Below are 12117 nucleotides of genomic sequence, written 5' to 3'. Positions count from 1 at the left end.
GAAATTTAAAAATCAAAATGTTTATATAATAGATAAATGTTAGATTCTTACATGAGTATGTTTTCATAAAACAAACTATACATTGTCACTATCCAGATTCAATGGGTTCCCAAAAACGTAACAGCCTGTAAGTCTTTGTTGTGTCATTGCCTTATTCAATGTAATAATTATTGCTTGTAAAAATGTTTTAATCCAGTGATAACCTAAATGTAGTACTTTCTTCCATCTTGGTGTATTTTATTTATTGCTCATGCTGTATTGGGGAGCTCATATGGGATGTTAGTTGGCACTTTCTGATTATTTCATTTAAAATAGAAAAACATCTCAGAAAGACACAGTTGTAAAGGGTAACTAGCAGAGCCTCAGTTGTTGTCTCATGTTGAGTTACCTGAAGGGAGATACTCAGAGGAAGAGTTGCACGCAGAAGGCCTCCTGGGAGTGTATTCTCAGGAGACACATCAGCAAGGATGTGAGGAAGGCAGAATGAGTGGAGGGAGAAGCTTCTCTGCAAAGCTCTGGCAATAGCGGTCTCAGGTGGGATGCACCTTCAGCATTGCTGCAACTTAACATGAGGGGGCCAGGCCTGTGGAGGCACCTTTGTCCAGTCATTCCCTGCAGGCCTCAGACAAGGCAGTTCCCTATAAGTGGGGCTGGTTTCCAGTGTGGGACTCAACAGAGGACCTGCTGTGGGGCAGGGTACATTGGCTCTAACGGAGAAATATGGAGAGAGCCCCACAGTGTCCACTTCAAGTGGCAGCAGGAAAGGACGTGCTGTGAGTAGAGTCAACCACATCTATCCAGCCTTGTACCAATGCTCGGATGCTGTGCTTCCTAACAGCAGGGTGGGGACTACCTGCTACCCTCACATTTAGTGAGCAGGCTAAATCTTATTATAGGATGAGTCCAGTCACCTTTGTAAATAGTGTTAATTTCTTCATCTCTTTCTTACCAAATCATGTCAATTAACTATAGGCAAAGCGAGGGGCACATGTGTCTTATCTCACAGACTTAGTAGCAACCCCAGCACATAGCAGGAGCCTGTAACCCCTCAGCCCCACACCATGGAGAAAGACTAGGTCTGAAAGCACAGGCCACAGACCCACTCTGTAGAGAGCTGCCTCCAATCCCCACCCAAATGAGGGGGACTGTTATGCCACATTTGGTTCTAAGATGAGGAAGCATAAATCACAGAAGCCTTCATCAGAAAGACTGAATATAGTTCTGCCACCTTCTAGCCCTGCGTTCTTGCTCAAGTGACTGTATCCTGTGTCCTTGGTCAAGTGACAGCCCTGTGAATCTGCATGTCATTGTCTGCAAAGTGGAGCCTTTGTTGACCTAGCAGAGCTGTTGTTCATCTCGAGTGTTATAAGATTGTCTGGTATGGAGTACTGTGAAGCATCCAATAAATGTTATTCTCACCTCTGACCAGTTAAGTTCATTTGAAATATCTGGGGCTTCTCTTCCCTCTTACAAATATGTAACTAGTTATATACCTGCTTTAGAAAGTCACAGAGAAGCTCAGATGTGCAACAAGTAGGCCTTCATTATATTTATAAATCTTTTATTTAACTTGTAAATTCTGGAAGTAACGTTTTATTTGTTCACATAACCAACACTCCAGAAAATCCTTGTTATAGGCCCTTAATTAAAAAGCTAAATGTGTATGAACACTTTCGCTGATATTTACTTGTAGAAGTGAAAAGAGAAACAATTTAAATGAAAAGAGCAGGAAAACAGTTCATAAGAATATGCATAAATTGTGCATTCACTGATACTTACTTGTGAAGTCTGTATAGAACCATGGAATTATGTAGATGATGTATAAGAGAATGAAACAGTTATAAAAATGGTACGTTTTATGTATGTACACTTTAACATGATATAATTATATAGATAAGGCATGGAGGCAGGTGGACCAGAAGGGAAATGTAAAACTCAAAACAGACACTGTAGGCTGGTGGAGTTGAGTCATGCTTTTGTCAGAATTCTCTTTATTGTTATGTCCTATTTTAAATAAAAAGTGCATTGTTGATTTGACATTCTATTTTCTGATAATGGTGCTTTTTTAACATGGTTTACTCTACAAAGAACCTAAATTTACAAGAAAAAGATAACCCCATCAAAAAGTGGGCAAAGGATGTGAACAGAAACTTCTCAAAAGAAGACATTTACGCAGCCAACAAACATGAAAAAAAGCTCGTCATCACTGGTCATTAGAGAAATGCAAATCAAAGCCACAATGAGATACCATCTCCTGCCAGTTAGAATGGCTATCATTAAAAAGTCTGGAAACAACAGATGCTGGAGAGGATGTGGAGAAATAGGACTGCTTTAACACTGTTGGTGGGAGTGTAAATTAGTTCAACCACTGTGGAAGACAGTGTGGCGATTCCTCAAGGATCTAGAATCAGAAATACTATTTGACCCAGCAATCCCATTACTGGGTATATACCCAAAGAATTATAAAGCATTCTGTAAAGACACATGCACGTGTATATTTATTGTGGCACTATTCACAATAGCACTTGGAACCAACCCAAATGCCCATCAATGATAGACTGGATAAAGAAAATGTGGCACATATGCACCATGGAATACTTTGCACCTATAAAAAGGATGAGTTCATGTCCTTTGCAGGGACATGGATGAAGCTGGAAACCATCATTCTCAGCAAACTAACACAAGAACAGAAAACCAAACACCGCATGTTCTCACTCATAAGTGAGAGTTGAAGAATGAGAACACATAGACACAGGGAGGGGAACATCACACACCGGGGCTTGTTGGGGGTAAGGGGCTGGGGGAGGGATAGCATTAGGAGAAATATCTAGTGTAGATGATGGGTTGATAAGTGCAGCAAACTACCATGGCACGTGTATACCTATGTAACAAACCTGCACATTCTGCACATGTATCCCAGAACTTAAAGTATAATAAAAAATAATAAAATGCTTTACATGTGATTTTCAATTTTGATTAAAAATGTGACAAATTTTATTTCATAAAAACCCTCAGCGTACCTAGCAATGAGAACAATTTGATCCCAGCAACATGATCTAGGCATTCACACATTCAGCTTCCCTTTACTGAGAGCCCAGTGAGAGCTGGGCGCTATGCTGCAGGTAATAGTGGGAATAAATCAAGACCTTGTCCTCATGAGGCTTATCTCTAGTGGCAGAAGATAGACAATAAGTGAATACAAGCTACATAATATACAGTCCAATCATGGCCAGTGTGGGGACAAAACAGGGCTTGGAGAATGAGGCAAAAAACCAATCTATTTAAAAATTAGCATCCAGGATAACTTAACAGTTTGTGTACAAAATGTGAAATTAGGATGATGCCTTATTTTTTAGTATCAGCCTGTCTGCTCATAACATTTTGAGAAAATTTGAATTACTTGGTTTTGAGCCTGAGCCTCATGATTGATTTTCAAGATAACTTTCTGAGGCTAAACATTGATTGAGCCTGAGCCTCATGATTAATTTTCAGGATAACTTTCTGAGGCCAGACATTGAACTGCAAATGTCAAAGTCATGTTTTACTTACCCATGGATCCCTGTGTTGTGTTCTTGCAGTTTTCAGTGAAGACCTACACTCCAGCCTCTACTTTGTCAATGCATCTCTGCAAGAGGTAGTGTTTGCCAGCACCACGGGGACTCTGGTGCCCTGCCCCGCAGCAGGCATCCCTCCTGTGACTCTCAGATGGTACCTAGCCACGGGCGAGGAGATCTACGATGTCCCCGGGATCCGCCACGTCCACCCCAACGGCACTCTCCAAATTTTCCCCTTCCCTCCTTCAAGCTTCAGTACCTTAATCCATGATAATACTTATTATTGCACAGCTGAAAATCCTTCAGGGAAAATTAGAAGTCAGGATGTCCACATCAAGGCTGGTGAGTACAGCTCTGGGCTTTGTTTTTTCTGTGCCTGCTTGGGGTGGGAGGACAATGACAATGACATACAGCAAAATGCCATTGCAGCAGAGAACTAATGAAAACCCCATCATCAGTTCATTCTGACCTTGCTGATGACTTCTTTAAGATCTCCTTGTTTAGATTTCAGAGTGCCTTACATTGTTGGAACTAAACCTTGAAAGCAGCGATTAGCAAGTTGGCAAGTTCCAACATCCCACCCTCCTTATATTTTGTCTGATTTGATACTCTAATTCAGATTTTCAGCGTCTCAAATCCAATGTATTTGCTTCTACCCCTCCTTTTTCCCCCTTGCCCTTCTCCCACCCCATCCTAGGGGAGGAAAGAGAGAAAAAAAAAATGACAAATGGTTGAGCTGGAATAAAACCATAGCATCAAGATGTACTGTTATGGAAACAGAATCAATCTAATATCCTTGCTTTCCTTGTGAAATAGAAAGGCTATTTTAACATTTTTGACTGTATCACATGTTGCTGAAATGTTGTTGGTGCATAAATCCTGAATGGGCTATGTTCCTTTTAACAACATATTGTGTCTTTTTTTAATCACCAATGCTACAAGTCAACCCAGGAAAGAATACTGCCTGGGATACACAGACATCAAAGGCTATATATACAGGACAGATTGTGTGGTTCTATAGATTTAACAAAGCCCTGCAAAACAAACTCACAGCTAGACTCCTGTTAGCAAACAGCATTTTAATTTTTTTAAGTCTAGCTCTGAAATACTTGTGTAGACTGACATAACGTAATAGCAGGGCAAAGAGAATGTGACTTTGATTTTTTTTCTTATACACCAGGTAGCTGGGGGAGCTTTGCAATAATTTTTTCAGTAAGTGAGTAGGTGCTGGTAGAAGACATCACAACATGAGAAAAATACGAGGTGTTTCTGAATTCCTGCATATGATCTCTTTGATGTAAGCCATCAAACATTAGACTATGACTCACGCTGCTAGCTAGTCATTTTCCCAACTATATTTTGATCTCTGTGACATGCTCATGAATTCCAAAACCTGCATGAGGATTCACATAAGGAAGAACAAAAAAGGGATCGTCTTTAATCAAGATACATGAAAATTTGATGTGTCAAATAATTACAATACAGCAAATGCAGTTTGTATAGGGACCTCTAAACCTGACAAACAGGGAGATATAGTGAATGACTTTTACTGGGAAGACTGCACATTTTAATGATGTGTTATAAAAGCGTATTTATAATTTACAAAACACCACTTATAGGGAAACCTGGAATTTCAAACAACTATATCTGTATGTATTAATCCATTATGTCTGCCTTGGATTTTCTGTCAGATAAAGAAATGAAATGCTTACTCCTGTTTTAACTATTGTCTTCTAAATTAGTCATAGAATTCATTGTTTTTTGCATGACACTGAAAGTTTTAGAGCATGGAAACTGCGTCATCTTGTCTGGCATCTGTGCTACCTGCCTCTTCCTACCCAGCTGTGCTTTCGGTCTTTATGTGCTGGTGTTCTTGACATCTGAAACCCTATGGACGATGAATTCAGCATATAGATGACTCCTGTATGAGTTTGAACATATAAGATGGGCAGTCATATTACCCAAATCAAATTTCTGTCCTGATTTCATTTTGCTTTTTATTATGAACACATAATGGTTATAATAATCTTTAGGCTGTTACATTGGATACTTGAAAATCTTTTTTCACCCTGTTTATGTAAATATGGGTACAGAACTGGAAGCTTGTTCAAAAAGGCAGATGAAGGGCATAAATACTACCTTTTTTTTGACAGCTGAAGGGTAGGTTTGAAGGCAATGACTGCTCACTCATGGGGCATCCTGTTCTGTATCAGGTCATCCTAAATGTCTAGATATCCCTGTAGATTGGTGTTTGGATTTTCCTGGAATACGTTTTTAGGTTGAATAACTGCATAATCTTTCCTTTGGCAGCACAAGGGATTCTCATTCTTAATTTTCAGAAACTTTGACCTAGGTCTGGGTGCTGGCAATTGAAGGAAGATTTACTCATCATGTCTCATTAATCATCAATCCTAGTTCTAACGTAAGATATTTTCTTGCTTATTCTAAGGGCTGGAATGCAGGTGGGCCACTTGAGACAGTATTGCTCCTTACCCAGGCTGCCTTTGCTACATAGCAAGTAGCAATCAGCCGCATGATCCTGGGCAAATCAGTGGATTTCTGACCATTGTTTTCTCCTTAGCAAACTGTGCTTTCTTTTTTCTTTTTTTCTTTTCTTTCCTTTCTTCCCTTCTTTCCTGTCTGTCTTTCTTGAGATGGAGTCTCGCTTTGTCACCCAGGCTGGAGTGCAGTGGCACGATCTCGGCTCACTGCAAGCTCCGCCTCCTGGGTTCACGCCATTCTCCTGCCTAAGCTTCCCGCGTAGCTGGGACTACAGGCGCCCGCCACCATGCCCAGCTAATGATTTGTATTTTTAGTAGAGACGGGTTTCACCACGTTAGCCTGGATGGTCTTGATCTCTGGACCTCGTGATCTGCCCGCCTCAGCCTCCCAAAGTGCTGGGTTTACAGGTGTGAGCCACTGTGCCCGGCTGCAAACAGTGCTTTCTAACATTTGACTAGAACTTTTGCTTGTGGCTGAGATGGAGGTGCAGGAGCCACACTTACCCTTTTATCTGAAACAACCAAAAACCAGTGTCCTGAGGCTAATATGGTTTGGCTCTATGTCTGCACCCAAATCTCATCTTGGAAGATAATCCCCATAATCCCTGTGGGTTCTGGGAGGGACCCAGTGGAAGGTCATTGAATTATGGGGTAGGTTCCCCCTTTCTGTTCTCGCGAGAGTGAGTGACTCTCACGAGCATCTGACACTTCCCTTGCTGACACTCATTCTCTCTCCTGCCACCTGTGAAGAGTGCCTTATGCCATGATTGTACGTTTCCTGAGGCCTCCCCAGCCATTCAGAACTGTGAGTTAATTAAACCTCTTTTCTTTATAAATTACCCAGTCTTGGGTATTTCTTCATAGCAGTGTGAGAACAGACTAATACAACCAGCTAAAAAAAAACAAACAACAAAAAAAGCAGACAAAATATCTGAAGCAACCATTTTCAAGACTGGACCTCAGGCAGGAGAGGAAAGCAAGCCTTAAGGAGCTGGCAATAAGTTGTATCCTATGATTGTCTTATGCTTCAGGATAAAGAATATCCAAATCACAGAAATTTGCATAGGAACTTTATTCATCATTGTCAAAAAATGGAAGCAAGGAAGATGTTCTTCAGTATGTGAGTGAAAGAGTCTCTCCTTGACTAACTTTGGAAAAGCTCCTCTGAGCCCTCCTCTCAACGAGTCCTCGACCTTAGCTTTTCATGTCTGGTCTATGGTTCCCAACTTTAGCAAGAATCCTGCTAAATCATCCCCTTACTCTTGATACTTGATCACTCTTGATATCTGACCAAGTTCTTCCTGTCCCATCTTTGATGTATACATGTTTGACCTGACTTTAGCAAGAATCTGTTAGGCCAGTTTAGCAAGAATCCTTATACCTTTGATGTCTCCTCTTTCTAATTTTTCCACCCACTGGTCCCCTCACTGTGTTCATTGGCTATAAACTCTCACTTATCCTGGTTGAATATGAAGTCAAATTACCCTTCCCTATTGCAGTCATCATAGATGACTCCCATCGGAATAGACTTGAAGATAATCTTCCTTATCTTTCTAATAAGTGTTAGAACATTTTTTCTGTTTTTTAATTTTTTTTTTTTTTTTGAGAGGATGTCTCCCTCTCTTGTCCATGTCGGAGTGCAGTGGTGGGATCATGGCTCACTGCAGCCTCAACTTCCTGGGCTCAGGTGATTCTCTCACCTCAGCCTCCCAAGTAGCTGGGGCTACAGGCATGAGCCACCACACCTGGCTAATTTTTTAAAAAAATTTGTGTAGAGAGTCTCACTATGTTGCTCAGACTGGTCTCAAATTTCTGGGCTCAAGCCATCTGCCTACCTTGGCCTCCCAAAGTGTTGGGATTACAGGAATGAGCCACAGGGTCCACCTACAGTTTTTCTTTAACATTATGCAAATTATAGTATAAAATGAAGTATTGGCCAGCAATAGAAAAAATGAGCTATCAAGCTATGAAAAGATATGGGGGTAAATACCTGTTACTAACTGAAAGAAGGCAATCTGAAAAAGCGACATAGTATACCCTCGCACCTACTTGACATTCTGGAAGAGATAAACTAGAGAGACAGTAGAAAGATCAGTAGTTTCCAGGGGATAGTCAGGAGGGAGGGAGGGTTGAACAGGCGGAGCACAAGGAATTTTTAAGGCAGTGAAACTGTTCTGTATGATACGATACTATAATGGCAGATACCTGCTATTATACATAGAACTTACAACATAGAGTGAAACGTAATGTGAAGTACGGACTTTAATAATAACAATGTATAAATATCAGTTTATTAATTGCCACAAATGTATCACAGTAATATAAGATGCTAATAATGAGACAAATTGAAGAAGGTGGCCAGAGGGAGAATATGGCAACTTGCTGTGAATTTTTTTCTCTAAACCTACAATTGCTCTAAAAAAATCAAGTTTATTCCAAAAAATTAAAACATACTTCAAGTAGCTTAATGACAAAGTAAGCCCCAAGGGAAGGGATGGTGAGATTTAAAAAGAAGTGGAAAAATGCAGGCCAAAATTTTCCAAATTTGATGAAAACTATAAACCCGCAGATCCAAGGAGCTCAACAAACCCCAAGCTCAAGACATGTGAAGAAAAAGTGCACAAAGGCACATTATAATACAATAAAATTGTTCAGAGCAATGATAAAATATCAAAAACACCTACAGAAGAAAGGCATATTACACACAAAGGAACAAAGATAAGAATGACAGCAGATGGGTTTTTTGTTGTTGTTGTTGTTCCTGTTGTGTGTGTGTGTGTGTTTATGAGACAGGGCCTTGCTGTCTCAACCAGGTCAGGGTGCAGTGAGGTGATCATTGCTCACTGCAGCCTCAACTTCCCTGGCTGAAGTGATCCTCCCATCTCAGCCTCCCAAGTAGCTGGGACCACAGGTGCATGCCACCACATCAAGCTGATTTTTTTTTTTTTTTTTTTGTAGAGACAGAGTCTTGCTATGTTGCCCAGGCTGGTCTCTAACTCCTGGGCTCAAGAAGTTGCCCCCTCTTGGCCTCCCAAAGTGCTGGGATTATAGGCAAGAATGGAAGTAAATTTCTAAAGTAAGGGTGAAATGAAGGCATTCTTAGACACACAGTAGCAGAAAATTTATCATCAGCTGAATCCTAGTACAAAATATCTTAAAAGAAGTTCTAGAATCAGAAGAAAAAATAACACCTGATCAAATCTTAGATCTACTCAAAGGAAAGAACTGCAATGAAAATGGTAACTACATGAGTATCTAAATCAGATTTTTTTAAAAATTGTAATCTTTTAAAAAATAATTGGCTAAACACAATTCATAACAATGTTTTATGAAGTTTGTAACATAGAAGTAAAATGTATGACAACAATAGCATTAAGGCCTACAATAAAGACATTGGAGTATAATATTAGAGGATGTTTTGTTGTATGTGAAGTTGTGTAATGGCACCTGAATATAGGTGGTGATAAGTTACAGATGTATACTAAAAAACCTAAAGCTACCTTTAAAATAACAAACAGAGTTATAGCTAATAAGCCCACAAGGGAGAAAAATTAGAATCATTTAAAAATCCTCAATCCAAAACAAAGAAGAAAATGATAAGAAAAAGGAAAGATGGTTAAAAATATATATGTATATCAAATAGCAAAATGATAAACTTAATCATATCAATATCCACATTAAATTTAAATGTTCCAGTAATCTGAATTATAAGGCAGAGATTGCCAGATTGGATTTAACACTGCTTAAAAGAAATATTCTTAGAGGGGCACCCAACATGGCCGAATAGGAACAGCTCCAGCCTCCAGCTCCCAGCGTGAGTGACACAGAAGATGGGTGATTTCTGCATTTCCAACTGAGGTACTGGGTTCATCTCACTGGGGCATGTCAGACAGTTGGTGCAGGACAGTGGGTGCAGCCCAACTTCGGCGAGAGCCGAAGCAGGACGAGGCATCGCCTGACCCAGGAAGCGCAAGGGAGAAGGGAATTCCTTTTCCTAGCCAAGGGAAGCCATGACACACAACACCTGGAAAATCGGGTCACTCCCACCCTAATACTGCGCTTTACCAAGGATCTTAGCAAACGGCACACCAGGCGATTGTATCCCGTGCCTGGCTTGGAGGGTCCCATGCCCACGGAGCCTCCCTCATTGTTAGCACAGCAGTCTGAGATCTAACTGCAAGGTGGCAGTGAGGCTGGGAGAGGGGCGCCCGCCATTGCTGAGGCTTAAGTAGGTAAACAAAGTGGCAGGGAAGCTCGAACTGGGTGGAGCCCACCACAGCTCAAGGAGGCCTGCCTGCCTCTGTAGACTCCACCTCTGGGGACAGGCCATAGCTAAATAAAAAGCAGCAGAAACCTCTGCAGATGTAAATGTTCTTGTCTGACAGCTTTGAAGAGAGTAGTGATTCTCCCAGCACAGAGGTTGAGATCTGAGAATGGACAGACTGCCTGCTCAAGTGGGTCCCTGACTCTGGAGTAGCCTAACTGGGAGACATCCCCCACTAGGTGCAGACTGACACCTCACACCTCACACAGCTGGGTACACCTCTGAGACGAAGCTTCCAGAGCAACAATCAGACAGCAACACTTGCTGTTCAGCAATATTCTCTCATCTGCAGGCTCCACTGCTGATACCCAGGCAAACAGGGTCTGGAGTGGACCTCAAGCAAACACCAACAGACCTGCAGCTGAGGGTCCTGACTGTTAGAAGGAAAGCTAACAAACAGAAAGGACATCTACACCAAAACCCCGTCTGTACGTCAACATCATCAAAGACCAAAGGTAGATAAAACCACAAAGATGGGGAAAAAGCAGTGCAGAAAAGCTGGAAATTCAAAAAATCAGAGCGTCTCTCCCCCTCCAAAGGAACGCAGCTCCTCACCAGCAATGGAACAAAGCTGGACAGAGAATGACTTTGATGAGTTGAGAGAAGAAGGCTTCAGTTGATCAAACTTCTCAGAGCTAAAGGAGGAACTACGAACCCAGTGCAAAAACCTAAAAACCTTGAAAAAAGATTTGACGAATGGATAACTAGAATAACCAATGCAGAGAAGTCCATAAATGACCTGATAGAGATGAAAACCATGACTTGAGAACTACTTGACAAATGCACAAGCTTCAGTAACAGACTTGAACAACTGGAAGAAAGAGTATCAGCGATTGAAGATCAAATGAATTAAATGAAGTGAGAAGAGAAGTTTAGAGAAAAAAGAGTAAAAAGAAATGAACAAAGCCTCCAAGACATACGGGATTATATGAAAAGACCAAATCTACGTCTGATTGGTGTACCTGAAAGTGATGGGAAGAATGGAACCAAGTTGGAAAACGCTCCACAGGATATTATCCAGGAGAACTTCCCCAACCTAGCAAGGCAGGCCAACATTCAAATTCAGGAAATACAGAGAATGCCACAAAGATACTCCTCGAGAAGAGAAACTCCAAGACACATAATTGTCAGATTCACCAAAGTTGAAATGAAGGAAAAAATGTTAAGGGCAGCAGAGAGAAAGATCAGGTTACCCACAAAGGGAAGCCCATCAGACTAACAGCAGATCTCTCGGCAGAAACTCTACAAGCCAGAAGAGAGTGGGGGCTAATATTCAACATTCTTAAAGAAAAGAATTTTAAACCCAGAATTTCATATCCAGCCAAGCTAAGTTTCATAAGTGAAGGAGAAATAAAATCCTTTACAGATAAGCAAAAGCTTAGAGATTTTGTCACCACCGGCCTGCCCTACAAGAGATCCTGAAGGAAGCACTAAACATGGAAAGGAACAACTGGTACCAGCCATTGCAAAAACATGCCAAAATATAAAGACCACCGATGCTAAAAAGAAACTGCATCAACTAACGAGCAAAATAACCAGCTAACATCATAATGACAGGATCAAGTTCACATATAACAATATTAACCTTAAATGTAAGTGGGCTAAATGGTCCAATTAAAAGACACAGACTGGCAAATTGGATCAAGAGTCAAGACCCATCAGTTTGCTGTATTCAGGAGACCCATCTCACATGCAGAGAGACACATAGACTCAAAATAAAGGGATGGAGGAAGATCTA

General features: G+C 41.0%; 1 protein-coding gene across 1 annotated transcript in view; it reads left to right on the top strand.

The window, feature by feature from the left end:
* The window catches only part of DSCAM (Down syndrome cell adhesion molecule), an 849899-nt gene that overhangs the window by 139036 nt on the left and 698746 nt on the right, over window positions 1-12117 (top strand). Inside the window, exon 2 of the mRNA XM_011954055.1 lies at window positions 3579-3896. Within this exon, the coding sequence (XP_011809445.1) occupies window positions 3579-3896 (318 nt within the window). The remainder of the gene's footprint in view (window positions 1-3578; window positions 3897-12117) is intronic.

The sequence above is a fragment of the Colobus angolensis genome, unplaced genomic scaffold, assembly GCF_000951035.1.
Source record: "Colobus angolensis palliatus isolate OR3802 unplaced genomic scaffold, Cang.pa_1.0 Scaffold38, whole genome shotgun sequence".
Classification (NCBI taxonomy): Eukaryota; Metazoa; Chordata; class Mammalia; order Primates; family Cercopithecidae; genus Colobus; species Colobus angolensis.
This window is presented reverse-complemented; position numbering and strand designations above follow the sequence as displayed.